Source organism: Myiozetetes cayanensis, unplaced genomic scaffold (genome assembly GCF_022539395.1).
Source record: "Myiozetetes cayanensis isolate MyiCay16 unplaced genomic scaffold, myiCay2020 scf10, whole genome shotgun sequence".
Classification (NCBI taxonomy): domain Eukaryota; kingdom Metazoa; phylum Chordata; class Aves; order Passeriformes; family Tyrannidae; genus Myiozetetes; species Myiozetetes cayanensis.
This window is the reverse complement of record NW_026086605.1, coordinates 8,200,324-8,214,967: the sequence shown is the minus strand read 5'-3', so window position 1 is coordinate 8,214,967 and position 14,644 is coordinate 8,200,324. Positions and strand designations below refer to the sequence as shown.

Genomic DNA, 14,644 nt, shown 5'->3' with positions numbered 1-14,644 from the left:
ATGCTGCCCTCCTTCTCACACAAACCACCTTAAAAGCCATCGGCATTGTAGTTCACCCAGAGGTTTGTGTAGGAGGGACCTGCTGGGGCCTGCAGAGGGGACCTGTGGCTGAGCAGTCACAGGAGGCTAAGGCACCACACATCTCAGGTGTGAGAGGCTGCCTGGAATCCTACATCCCATCCCTGCTGGCTTCACAGGCTCCTGTCTGCACTTACGGCTGTGACGCTGCTCAGTAAAACACTGAGCCCACTGGTACAACAGTTCACAGCAGCCCCAGACTGACCCATCGGCACCCAGAGCTGCCTCACTTTGACAGTGCTCCCATCATGTGGGATTTTCTCTCTTTTTGCAGGGCTCTGATTTCTCATTTCCTTGGGCATCTGACCGGCCTAGATTTCAGAGGATGGTGGGTGTATTTGCGCCTCTGAGCAGCAGGTTACCCAGGAAAAGCAGAGGTGGAAGCTGTGTGTGTGTGCTTATCGCTCCTGCCAGCCAAGTCTCTGAACTCAGGGAGGGTTTATGGAGCTGCCTGGATAACATAAGCTGGGTATCCCAGCACATGGATCCAGGGCTGTACTCCAGTTAATCCAGCACATGTCTTTTTCTGCCATGGTTCTTAACACATTATCCACTTCCCCAGTGTTCAGCAGGGAGGGGGAAAAAAACCCCTCCATTTATCTTACCATGCAGGCAACTGGGATCTCCTGCCATGGGGATGAGGCTGCAGCACCCTGTGCTGCCCGAACTGCCTGAGAGCTTCACCTCCTGTGCCCTGTGCATCACAGCCCTCACCTCAAGCCAAACAACCCAGAGCATTTCAGCAAAACACATGGCAGAGCTGGGGGGACCTCTCCTCTGCACCCCAGCCACAACGAGCCTGCATCTTCTCTCACCTGAGCTGGGGTCTATCTTCCTGTTCACTGCTGTAATGCAGTTGCAGACAAATTGGGATGGTTCAGTCAAACGAAGATCTTTTCCCATCTCCCTCATTTTGTTTAGCACTGTAAGTCCTCATAAGAACAGCGACCCATGCTGAGATATGAGCTATCCTGGGGTGCAAGGTGCTCACAGGCAGCGAGGGCTGTTCAGATTCATCAACCCTCGGCCACTTTCAACAGTGGCACAGCTGGTGCTTCCCTGCCAGGGAGCTTCAAAGCCCAGTGGTGCACACTGGGGCTGCAGAGGACTCAGCTTCTCTCACAAGCAGCTCAGACTCAACAGCCAAGGGTTTAGATCCAAATCTTTTACCCTTGAACTCTCACATTCTTTGCTTGCCTCAACTCTCCCCGCTCAGCTCTGCCCCATGCCACGCACTGTGCTGCAGACCAGGCTGAGGAGCAGACATCTGCTTCTGCAGCAGAGTGATACAATCTGTCTCATTTGTGCTTAAATGGATTACAAAGCGATGAGAAGATCAGCTCTGCCATCAGATCAGAGGAAGGCAATCTCTCATGACGGGTGTTCACCAAAAGAAGGATGCAGGAACACATCTTAAAAAGTGAGAATCTGGGAGCTCAGCCTGCATGCAGCCATCTCCTCCACAGGGGTGGGGAACCCACAGGGGTCAGGTGTGGGTGGCACTGCTGAGGACATGGCTGGGGATGCTGACCCACAGAGTGTGTGCGGAGGGAACACACACGCTGTCCCCTCTCATGGAGCGTGGCTTTTTAATCGAGTTTAAAGATGGTTAAACTGCCACAAGAGACAGAGCTGAATAAGCAGCCAATTATAAAAACGGTTATCACTCCTCACAGACCAGCAGAGCCATGGACTTTGAGCCCCAAGGGGACAATTAGAGCACTAGGACATGAATGCAAGCCACCACAGCTTCACCACTCACTCCTGAATAGAAACTTGTGTTAGACTACAGCCTGTCTGCCAGAAAAACGTCAAGACAAAGAGAACCCAAATGGTTTGTAATGTTTTACACTATTGACCCAAGACTACCACTTACTTCTACAGGAAAGTTAAAATTTGAGTAATTCAGTAGTCTTTGTTTTCCAATTAGCATTAGATCTGTAATATCAAGTGTGATGAGCAGCAGAAAACAAACTTGTCACGTAAACTGTAAGAAATGTCCGTGCTTTCGTTTACTCATTCTTATAAACCACAAGTCCTCCATCTCCCACATTAACCCCTGCCCCCAAAGGTTTTACGATATACCATTTACAGAGATGTCATATGGCTCAGCCTCTTCATAATATCCCTCTGGGGATTCGATTTTGGGGACTGGAGGTTGTTTTGTTTCAGGAATCTGCAAAACAAATACAGAAGAGAAAAATGATTTAAGGTAAAAACATGTCCTGGAAAACAGTGGGGCACTCTTTGTCCTTTGTTTCTTAGCACTCAAGTGCATCCCAGTGGATGAGATCTTTTAGATCAGGATGTGGTACAGTTAGCTCAAATATAAAGAAGTTCTTTGAAATTACTGTATAATTGTGTCATAAATGTTACTTTCTTTCATACTGCTGAAAGCCCTGTGAAGATCAACTCACAGCAGCAATTGCAACCCATTGGCCTTACCATGGACTGGGACTTCTGCCTGCTGCACTGACCCCCCCAAGCTGCTCCTCCTAACTGGGGATGATCCCCTGTGCTATGGATTATCTTATCAGGGAACCAGAAGGGAGAACAATTGGTGCAATCTTGGCTTTACACTGAAAGTGCAGCCTGAGCGGTCGCTGGTCGTGACTCCAAGTCTCTGACTGACAACAGCTAAAAATCTCCACTTTAGGAACTATATCAAGAGCTTTTAATTGTGCTCTGAACAAAAAATGAAGGAAATGGATAAACAACACCGATGGAAAATAAGCCTTTGAAAGGAGTCCAAGTTCTGGAAAATCCCTGTGGTGCCTGCCAAACCCCTCCCTAAACACAAGCAAGGACTGGCAGGAAAAACAGTGCCTTGATCCTTTAGAAATACCAACAGATGAGGACAAAAAAAAAGTGAAGTTAAGAAACAAACTTTCTACTTTTCAGGTATTTCACATAGCTGTTGAACGTGAGAGCAGCTTAAGGCAAGATCAATTCATTTGCAGCACACCAGTATCATTAAATGCAGGTTCAAAGCTGCCCAACCTGCCCTGGACATTTACACCTGGACATTTACACCCTCCTGCTACTGGTGCCCAGAAAGCAGAAAGGAAGCTTTGAAGGAAAATGTTTTCTGCCAGCAGCAGCCCGGGAAGGGAAGCTGCTGAGCCTGTGGGAGCGAGGAACCCTGACCACACCAAAGTTGTCTCTGCTCCCACGTGGGCGAGCTGCCCCTGGCTCTGCCAACTTCCCAAACTTCTCTAGTGTTTTGGATCAAAAACTCCTTCTTAACGTGGGTCTGCCAGATGCTGTGAGCAGACTCTGAGCTTGCATTCTGGAGCCACGTAGGGCACTGCTGGAAAACACTTGCCCTGCAAAGACTTAAAGGTTTAGGAACTTGTCCTAATGTGTTAAATTAAAGAAAGGCAAACCCAGTCACTCCAAGCTTTCCTTAATCCCTTCCCTGGCCAGGGAATGTGTTTGTAATTGCCATTTGTGGTGGCCTCCTGCGTGTAGCCAGCTCACATTCTGCTATGACCATAAACAAATTGCCTACACAAAGAAACGCTGTGGGTTTATTTGACACCATCCCACAAGTGTCAGGGAAGGGGTTGTTCTGTTTTGTTTCCTACAGACAATGGAAGCCAACAGGGACTAGGTGGGACTGCACCTTAGCTGCCCCAGAAGCTATTTTTTCCCTCTTCTCTTTCTCTAAAAGTGTGGAGTTGTTTTTCTCTCTAGTTTAAATCAAAGGGTATCTACTGTGCCATTTAAAACCATGCTGGCCCTTGCAGAACCCTTGCTGGCCCTTGCCTGTTGCATTATGGCACAATGAGCATGCAAATATAACCACCTTGGGCATCTGCATCCGCCCCGCGTGACTTTCTCTGTGCATGGCTGCGGAAAAGAAAGGAGCTGCTGCAGAGGAGAGGTCACCAGTGTCTGAGCCACAGCCTGCAGAACTCACTGTTTAAAGGTTGCTTTGGGACAAATCCAAAGAAATTAGTGGGATCCAGCTGGGCCACCCCTGTTGGGTTGGCCACTGACTGCTGGTGTCAGTGAATACCAGGGACAATCTGCTGTGCGGAGCTTTATCACCAGATTTCTCCTGTGTCTCAAAAGACAAGTGTACAGCAACACCACAGGGTGCCTTAGCATCACCAAGCCACAGAAAACTCCACAGAGCTGATCTGAATGCCTCTCCTAAGCTCCCAGTTTCTGTGTAAGGAGTTGTGCTCCCTCCTCCACCTCCGCTCCTGCCCACACTGGAAGCCACAAATGCAGACAGGGAAAATCCATTTTCCCCCAACAGCAATTTCTACACATTAAACCTCTCCCCAGCCCTGCTCCTTGAAGAACACTCAGATATCTTTGCTGCCAACAATTCACTGACACTCAGATGCTCACAGTGAGAAGGTACATGACTGCTGTACCCAAGGAAGGTTAGCTCCAGTGGTAAGAAGGTGGGAGAAGGTCGTTCCCAGCATAGGTCTGTGAGAAGACAGGTGGCTTAGGAACCCTTCTCAGCTCAAATCCAAGACTATTCTTTTCTAATTCTCTCATTAATTTCCTGGTTGCCCAATCAGAGAGCTGGGCTGCACCAAGCACAAGTGAAATGCCTTGCAGACACCCAAGACACAAGCTGCTGCTTCCCCAGTTGTGCTTTCATTCCACCACACTGCTGTACTCCTGCCCACCACAAAACCCAAAGCCAAACAACAGTTTCTGCTCTGGTCACTGCTCCCAGGCAAATCCAGCTCCAGTACTGTATTTCCAGCCAGCTGCGTGGGCAGAGCCCTCTGGGGCTGGAGCAGCTCCCAGCAGGCAACCACACTGCATCCGGGGGTTTGTCAGCTCATCCCATCCTACCCCCTTGTTTTCCCAGCTTCTCCAGCTAACTCCAGCTGAGACACAACCCTCTGGGCAAAAGTCCTGGGGCCTCACCCTGCCCTCCTCCCTGGGAAAGGAGCAGATCCTCCTTTGTGGTTGATGGATGCACCATCCCATCCTCCTCCACGCCTCCCCCTCCTTCTCATCCATACTCCCTTCCCTCCTTTCACATCCTGAAATCCCAGCTACAGCAATTCCCACATTACATCAACTGCTCAACAACAACATCCAGGGTCTCAAGGATGACCCGTGCCTCTCTAGGACAGCCAGGCTGGCTTGCTGGCACGGAGACAACATCTCACTGAAACCTGATGGTGTTTAACTGATTTATAGCTGCCCTACAGAAAAATCTACAGTGCCAGAAACTTCTCCTTGCAGACCTGTGGGCTGTGCAACCAGCATAACAACAGCACCAATGCAGAGACAGCACCAGGTGCTGCAACTGTAAGCAAACCTCTGGTAATGGCCAATCTGAGGACTCTGCCAGCAAGGGAGATCCTGATCCTTCCCAGGGACCACCCCAGCACCCTGCAGCTGAGGGATTTCTGACTTTTACAAGTTCACGTCAGCAGTCCAGGCACAGCTGCTTTACCACTCTGGGGAGCTTTCCAAAGCAACAGCCAAGAACCACCATCACCTTTGCTTCACTGAAAACCTCACTTCTCCTTCTTTGAGCCTCGATTGCCACGCAATGGATGTGGGTCTCCCCAGCAGGGAACACAGCCCAATTTTCACGGTGCTCCTGCACACTCACAGGAAGCCTGAGGCTCCCACAGCTGCCCGCTCCATCTGTGCACAAGCCTTGGGAACCACAGGGGTTTCTGGATGCCCAGCCATCCCCGGCCACCAGCCAGCTGCAGCGCCTGCACCAGCCACACACTGACCTGCAGTCTACACAGAGATGAAACATACAGCTGGAAACCCCTAGTTCAATATTTTATTACTATTTTTTAAATAAAGCTCACCAGGACTCTTTGCCTCATTCACTCACGTGGGCAGAGGCCTCTGCATCCAGCCATGCTGCACAGTGCACGACAACAGTGAAGCATCACGGGGTTCAGATCCCCAGGAAAGCGAAGGATGTACAAAACTTACCTTTGGAGGGGGGAGGTCTGGCAGGCTCTTCTGAGGAGGCGACGGATGCAGTCCTGAGTCTCCATTGGTCAAGGAGTTTCTCTGATCCAGCACTGCAAGCCAGAATCACAATTATATTGATGACATGTGGCACCTCCCAGCAGAACACTCGCTACCCTGGGCTGTGCTGGAGCAGCGAGGTGCTATTTCAGGAGGCAGCACAGTGACAATTACAGGCAGTGCTGCAGGGCCACCATGTCATTTTAGGCCATAGCCAGGAATGTGACACAAGGAGACCCAGCAAAAAAACTGACCTCTGGTTTTAGGGCATGTTTTTCCTTCTGTGAAGGCCAGACCCGCTGCTGAGACTTTAAAGGGTCTTGAGAAGCAGCATGGATGGACACTACACAGTATCTGGAAATCCACAGCACTTTAGTCCTTGCTAGCTCTGATCCTTGCTGCTGTGAGCAGACAGGTCAATGACTATCCGCTCCTCTGCTGCCTTTCCCAAGCACCACCCTGCTCCCAGGGTAAACTGCAAAGGTGGCTGTCTAGCTGAGTGCACAAGAGCTTATAAAATCCAGCCACGAACAGAGCAATCGCTGCTGAGGAAAGAGCTGCCCTTAAAGCAGCCAAGGCCAAACATTTGAAAGGGCATATGGCAGAACAACTGCTCCAGGCGATCTGGGTCTGCCTCTGGAAAGTCAGATTTTCCAAGCAGCTGAATGCAGAGTGATTCAGTAGCTGGAGGGGTTACATTGAAGGCTCAGAAAACTTGTGTTCAGCCCCTCTTCCTCCACCACAGAACCCTTGGGTGGCCTCAAACAAGTGCCCAAATCCCCAGACCTCCGAGACAGTGCAATGCAGTAGTGCTCGGGAACAAGTGGAGCAAGGCATGAATGGCTGGAAAATTATGGACTTGAAGGCATCAACTTGTGCAGAGGGAAAGCTCCCTTTTACAGTGTCTGTCGTCAAATACCTTGGAGAAACGAGGCTAAGGTATCCAGATATTGCAAGACCAGTAAATTAAGTAAGGGAATTAGGTCAAAATCTGGAGTGAGCTGATGCTGCAGCTCCCCAGTCACCTGCTGATGTTCCAGCCACATTCCTTGGGCACACACAGAAACCACCAAGGCATCACACAGCACCCAGCAACAGTCAGCACTGTGCTCAGAAGATGTGAGCAGGAACTTTGCTGCATATTTCTGGGCTTTAAAAATAGAAGCTGGAAACCACATTACACTGTTCGCGGGGCTCGGAAGCCACAATGACAGCTCTGACCTGCCAGGCTGCAGCCTGCAGCGCCTGGCCTGATGGCACAGAAGTCCAAAGCATGTCTCTTGTGACAGATTTCTCCCTTTGATGCTGGTCTCCTGGTCATCAGCACTGGCTGACTTCGGTAAGTCATGAGGACACAGAGGTCCATGGACGAACAGACACCGTCTCCAAGCAGCTGTTTGCTCCCCACAGGTAGGGCTGTTGGATGTCTTGTAAAGCTCACACTAAAGCAGGTGAGACTGTTCAGAGTAAAGCAGGTGAGCCTATGACAACAACTGATCACAGGGAGATCCACCTGCCAAAATACCCCATGATTACACTGCCAGAGTCATACCTACAGGCTTCTGTTGGAGATTGTTGGCCTTTTCTATAAAGGAGCGACAACATGGCACTCTCTTCCCTGGCTACACACGCCAGCACCACATATCTCAGGTTGTTTCCTTACTGAGATGGGAGGGAAGGAGAATTTTTCCCTAGACAAGCATTAACACTTTGCAAGTGTCCTCTGCTAAAGAGGTCTCCCTAAAACCTGGAGTTTGGAGAGGATTTAGAAAAGATAAGGAAGAAGAAAACCCAGCCAAAATCCTGCTAAAATTCACATCTGTAGTAACTGTTATTTATCTGTGCTCTTTGTAAAACTGAATGTCACCTGGTATTTTGGGCTAAGAGGACTTCAGTGTCCACCACATCAGTCCCGTCTCCCAGACTCCTGCCCCACAGTGCTGACTTCCAGAAGGAGATGGCATTTGGCTCACTGAAGAGCCCTGTGGACTTACAGGGTGGAGACTTGCTGTGTTTCTCTAGTACACGAGATTAAGTAAATGCTGGTGCCTTCATCACTCACAGCAGCAAATTCAATTAATGTGCCATAAAAAGGCACCTCAAAAGCAGTGTTGTGTTCAGCTTAAATCCTCACCGATGAACTTGCAAGCAGATGCAGAGAGCAGTGAAATACAGGTTTTGCAGAAATAGCATATTTTGAAGTTTGGAGGTGGGACTTCTGCAGCTGATGTACTATCACTTTGGAAAGCACTTCACCCTATGCTGCTAGAGCACACCTGAGCACAGCTACTGTGGTGGAGAAACTCTGCAGGGCACGAGGGGTCCTGTTGGCCTCAGCCACAAAAGCGTGGCCCCCCCATCCCATCACAGGCCTTTGGTGCACAGACTGGCAGTAGCTGAAAGGAGCAAAAGGAGCTGTATAATTGCTGGGAGATCCATATCACACCCCCTATCCCCAGTGGGCAATAAGGTACCCTCTGTCTGCTCAACCTGAACCTGCAGGCACAGACCTTTCCATCCAGTTACAGAGGCAGGATCAGGCTGTACACCCAGCTGCAGCTGTGGCTAAGATCCCACACATGTGTCTTACTGACTTCAGCATTTCCAAATAACTCAGAAGTTTTACTTGGAATAGGGAGGTTGTTGAAAACAGAGAAAGAGAGAAGTGCCAGGTCCCACAGGGAGTGACTGAGTGGGCAGGCTCATGGCCTTGATAGGGAAAAGTCTGAAATAAAAGAACCTAAACCCAAAAATAAAGTTTCTGAAATTTGTCCCATGTTTCAGCATGGTGGATGAGTGCAAGCCTTGCTTTATCCACCCAAATGAACTCGTATAAAGAGATATTTCTATTGCTGCTCAGCTGCTGGGTGCTACCAGGAAGCTCTGTGATCCTGTTATAGAGCATTACAGCATCACCCAGAAGGCCCTGTCTGGAGGTCATGCTGGGGCTGCACGTGTAATCTGGGAGGACGTCCTGTCTTCAGGGACTTTTGAAGTTAACCCAAATTCAGCTGCAGGTAGTTTAAAGAACAAAACAAAGCAAACAAACAGAAAGCCCCGCCACAAAGCAACAAAACCAAAACAAACAACTGCGTAAGTGGAGCAATCCCAACCACTGCAGGACCTGCACATCAAGAGCAGGCTGCACTGAGGTGTCCTTGTCTCATCCCTTTTGAGTAGAAACTCTGGGCTAGGATCAGCCTCTAACTAGATGTGCACTGCTGAGATGTGTGCCACTAATAATCGCACTCCACACAATTATCAAGGACAACTTTCACGATGAACTTCAAAGAGGAAGAACATTTTTAGGCAATTACCTTCTTTGCTGCGTTACAAATTCAAAACCTGGGAAATCTGAATTGGAAATGAATATTTTATCTAGGTTTAGTTTCTTGGCTTGTACACCACAGAACTCTTGCACGCCTGGGAGATGAAGGTGCTCTGCCTGTGCAGATGGTGAGGGTGCAAGCTTTGCCCAGGAACTTGCCTCAGGGATGACACAGACCGTCTGGGCCAGAGCAGAGCAACACAGCAAAGAAGACACATACTTTTCGAGGTCTCAAAGAGGTGAAGTGACTTGTTTTGTGGCCAAACAAAGCATGAAGGCTTCTTTAAATATTTCAGCCACTGGAGCTTCAAGCCTTAGAAGGCAACAGTTTTATCCCAAAATAACAACCTCCAAAGTGCTACTTCCAGGAATAACCTCACAGTGTTGGCAAGGACCGCTATTTCCAAGGGAATGTTATGAAAATGGAAGTCCTTCCACACCATCAACTGCACCACAGCCCTCAGAGCTGCCAGGGTACCAGCAGAGGAAGGCTCTAACTGTGTGTGCCTTCATCACCCTGTTAGACACGATGCAACCATTAATTTTTAGCTCCCTACCTTTATCTTGTTTGTCTTGGTCACCCTGCTGTTTATGGACTGTCACTTTGTTCATATAAATATACTCCTCATCGCCACCTGCAACCAAAGGGAAAAATGAACTCTGTAACCACACGTTGCTTTTACACTGCTAAGTTTTTCCACAAGGACAGATGTAAAAAGTGTCTCTGCTGAGTACATTTGAGGAGGGAATGTTGGTTGAGAAAAACGTGCAGGAAAAACCCCAAGCAATAATAAAAAGCAGAAAAATTAAGTGCTTTATAGTCAGGAAATTCCGTAAGTTAAAATTTATACTTAAACATTAACTTGGCCAAACAGTACATCCTGTGTATCTTACAAAGTGGATTAAATAAACTTAAGATTTAATATGGAAAACAGAAAGGATCAGGAATCTTGGGAATCCTTTGCTGGTAAAGCTGGACACATAACTATAGTAATTTTACATAAACAATTAGAGGTCACTGCAAAAATAAACTCAGTTTCATTTTCTCCGTCTAATTTTCATGTCTCCTCTTCCCACCAGCCTCCAAAAAAATGCTGCTTCAAGACCCTGCAGCAATTCCCATGACAGCCCACTGCCCCACCCTTGGTTTTCCACACTGTACCACTGGACTTGGTGTAGACTCGCAGAAGGTCGGAGAGGAAGCTCTTCTTCACAACAGCAGTGCTGCTCAAGTTCTCCTTGTCCAGTATCCTCAGAAAATCTTCAAGCTCTGTGAGCAGCTGCTCGAGAGCTGCAACAGAAACAGAGAGACAATTTCTGGCAAAGCAGTTGGGTTGAGTGTCAAAAGAGGACATACATCAATTCCATGTGTTCCAAGACTCTTTGCATTTTTCTGCCCAGGAATAATTAATACTTACTTTTCCAGCTTGAGCCCTACCTCTATTTTTGGAAAGAAAGTGGGTCCCAAACTGAAAAAGTCTCTGACTTCCCTTAGTGTGTTCACACATCAGTGAAATCCTATGTAAATACCTATTCTTCTTCCGATAGGACTTTTTCCTCAAGTGGGAAAACCTGAGGGATTCTGAGCATTAGGGCTGAGATTACATGAAAGCAGCTTGCAAGATTTTGATACCTGCATCTTGAGTCCTGGCAAACATCAGTCAAGCCTCATTTGGCCTGGGATCTACCAAAGGCCCTGCCTTTTGCTTCCTCTTTCCAAGCCTCATCCTTATTTGGAAGGGATGGGGCCCTGAGCAACCTGGTCTAGTGGAAGGTGCCCCTGCCCGCAGAAGGGAAGCTGGAACCAGATGATACTTAAGGTCCCTTCCAGCACAAACCAATCTACAATTTTATGATTCATTCTATAATTATTTCTCTCTCTGTATTGGTTTGAAAACATTTATTACATGTGTCTTCCAAAAAGACCACCAAAAAAAAAAAAAAAAAAAGAAAAAGTTCCCCAAACCCCCGCATACCTAAACCACAATTCAGAAACTTCTCAAGCCATCTTGCTTGGGTAGTGGCCTCACAGATCATTGTACCATGTGGAACTTAAGACATAAGTCTTAAGCATCTCACAGCATCTTAACACCTTAAGCATCATCTCACAGGGCCTCGGGAAACCCTGTTGTACCAAAGGCATCCCTGCATGCCCAAAACAAGCAGCTCAGACACACCACTCCCCAGCACCGGCAGCTGGGCCAGGCCAATGGGCTTGTTTTCCTCCCAGGGAGGTGCTACACAGCTCTGCCACCAACAAATCACTTCTCTGACAGGGCTCACGCTGAAGCAACAGACGTTTAATTGCTTGCTTTTGTTCACACCAAGGTTTATCGCGGGCTAATTAGCAGCAGTGGCAGGAGCCCATTCTGGAGAGGAAATAACAGGGTATTATGTGGAGAGAGAGGAAGCGCCGGTGCAAGAATGACAGCGTGTGGGAAAAACAGGCCAAGCCCAGCCGGGACTGTTCCTCCCCTCTGGAGGCTCCCCTGCTACCCCGCTCCATCGCTCCCTGATGCTGAGGATCTGCGGAGAAGATGGGAAGCGAAGCTTGAGTTTGACACTACCACACTGCCAGCCAGGTAGTGACTCCTCAGCACAACACCAGGGACTGTGATTTATGGACAGCTTAACTGGACAATGCTCCATTTCCTTCACTAACAGCATTTGCACACTGTACAATCCCATGGTACCCCTATGAGTCACGGTTCACACCAACAACCTGGGAAAGTGTTAATATTTTGGTTTCATAATACAAAACATCTGAGTATCTCTAGCTCAAAGAGCTATCACCTCCAAAGTCACAAAGAACATTTGTTAAAGGGCAGGAGAAAGGCATCACCTTCTTACTTCCCCATCTCTAGCCAGGAGGCAACCCTTCCTTGGTTCATACACGTTAGAAAATTGATAAATATAGCACAAATTATACTGTAAAGGTTTATGCTGCTAGACACTAATTGAGAAAACTTGCCACTGCTCTCAAACTGTATTAATCTTCACTAGCCTGACTGTAAAATCTAATGACTCCAGATCAATCAATAACAGCTCCAGAGGAACTGACAAACTGGTAGTTACTCACACTTCGTTTTATACCCTCTACACCAAATTAATTATCTTCTGGTCTGATTTAGGATCAGTAGGGAGTGGAAAACACCTGCATAGTGCTGTGTTGACTTGAATGGTTTTGCTAGCTGCTGCTCTGCCCAGAGAAAACAAGCATCCCTTCGATAAACAGCAGCTTTTTTCTATAAACTGTGAGCAAATGGGTAGTATATGCTGACAACAATATTGGATGCCACTGATACCATTAAGCAATGAACTGTGAGATTTGCTGTTAAACCTGCTCATAACTGTCTCCCCAGCTCTAGGGGCCCTGTTTCTTCTAAGTTTAGGAAACCCCACTAGGGTAAGTTGCAGCCTTGCTATACTCATCTGCTTCAGTGGCCCACTTCAATTTAAATTCAGGTCAGTTCCTGCTGGTCAGGCCAGCTGGACAGCACATTTATGTGTCAGGAGTGATATCAGAAGAAACAGCACAAAAGAACACCTAACCTGAATTTGAAGCTTCAGAAGCAGGTCAGCTCCCAACATCTGCTCAAGTGGATGTCATAGCAGTGGGTTTGCAGGGAAGGGGGTACAGTTCTTATTCCCTCCTCCACCCCCATGATTGCAGAAAATGACTTTATTCTTCTCCCAGGCATCCACAGCTAGAGCACACACAAGGCTGAGTGCTTATGAATAGCACAGCCCATACAGGAGGTTACATTTTCCAGCCCACCAAAGCTGAACTCGGGCTTCTAGAGACTCAAAGCAGCTCATTTAGGATGTGATCCTGAGGCCACAGAGGTCAGTGGAAAGACTCTGTCAGCCTTGAATGGATTCAGAGTTCAGGGACTCAAGAGAGATTAATCTTGCTCTTCTCCAGCAAGAAGCAGTATATGAACCATCTGCTCCCATGCAAGTATCTCACTGATCTCAGCTGGACATTCCCAATCCAAACCTGATACCTGCAAAAATAAACTGCCACTCGACCACTCATTCTCTTATATCAGAGCTAATCTAACCAAACAAGCTAATGCTTATCAGAGACTGATGAATGTGGGAAGTAAGAAGAATTAATACGTCTATAAGATCCTCTGTGCAAGGCAGTATCACAGCAGGTCCCTGCAGGTCAATAGGACTAAAACCAATAGAGAGCCCTTACACATCAAACCAACTCAGGATTTTGAATGCTGGAAGTCACTGACTGATCTCACGTAAAGACCTATTGGGCTGTGGTGATGATGTATGGAACATGCTCATGGTAAAACCAGGTTGGTGGTTATCCAAAGCAGCCTGAAACAAATGGTTCTCCCTCCAAGCTGCCTTGTTTTGCTCTCCTTATCTTAGCAGTTTAGAAATGAGGGCAGATAAAGAGGTAATTCCTGCAGCTAGGCTTGCTCTGCAGGGCAATAGTTGCAGATGTGAGGAACATATTTGCAAAATCAAATGGCTGTGAGCAGCAGGATGAGAGAATCAGAAGTAGACAGAAGCCCAAGTCACAAGGCAGTGCAGTTCTTAGAGGTGCTTTTGTGAAACCTTTTTCCACAGCTACATCACTCTTCTTAACTCTCATAGCACTTCTTTGTAACTCAACTAATCTTTCTGACAACATCTCAAATAAATACCTCCATAGCATTTGCAAAAATTCATTCTGCTTCATGGAAAACAGGAGATTACCTCTAAGGTTAAGACTGTCAGAAGAATTAAGAGGCTTGTCCAAGGTCACTGTGAATACCTGTACTGAGTCCAATTCTCTCAGGCCTCAGGATATGACCTACTCCAGTTTCTTACAAAGCATGGCCACAGATCTGGGGTACCATTAGAAATCACAGCACAGCTCATGTCATATTCTTCTCCATGGCAACAGGCATCAGTAACTGGACAAAACCCATTAGGATTTCTTAACACACGATGGAGAGAGGTGTAGGAGCATCACAGTCACTCGAAAACTTCGCTTGATTTGCATCTGCAGTGAGTGGATGATCATGCTTTTAAAGTGTATAGAAATATCACGTCTTTACTGATGTAGTAAGGACTTACAGGGTGGGGTGGGTTGTTACAATCAGAACTACCAACTCCTTCCTCTTGCATGAACTTAACTGGATGATATGTTCTCCCTCCTTTTACTCCAAGACAATGCAGCCTTTTTTACAGAAACTCCTGGGCTGCCTCTGCCCACTGCAGACTCTCTTGGTTTGAAGTCTGCAACTTTGGTCG

General features: G+C 47.6%; 1 protein-coding gene across 5 annotated transcripts in view; it reads right to left on the bottom strand.

Moving 5' to 3' along the window:
- Window positions 1-14,644, bottom strand: part of AFAP1L2 (actin filament associated protein 1 like 2) — a 70,607-nt gene that overhangs the window by 16,760 nt on the left and 39,203 nt on the right. For all 5 annotated transcript variants that reach the window (XM_050340859.1, XM_050340861.1, XM_050340860.1 and 2 more), the window contains exons 2-5: window positions 10,548-10,676; window positions 9,943-10,020; window positions 6,019-6,110; window positions 2,164-2,254 (exon numbers count right to left, since the gene is read on the bottom strand). In XM_050340859.1, the coding sequence (XP_050196816.1) occupies window positions 2,164-2,254; window positions 6,019-6,110; window positions 9,943-10,020; window positions 10,548-10,676 (390 nt within the window). The remainder of the gene's footprint in view (window positions 1-2,163; window positions 2,255-6,018; window positions 6,111-9,942; window positions 10,021-10,547; window positions 10,677-14,644) is intronic.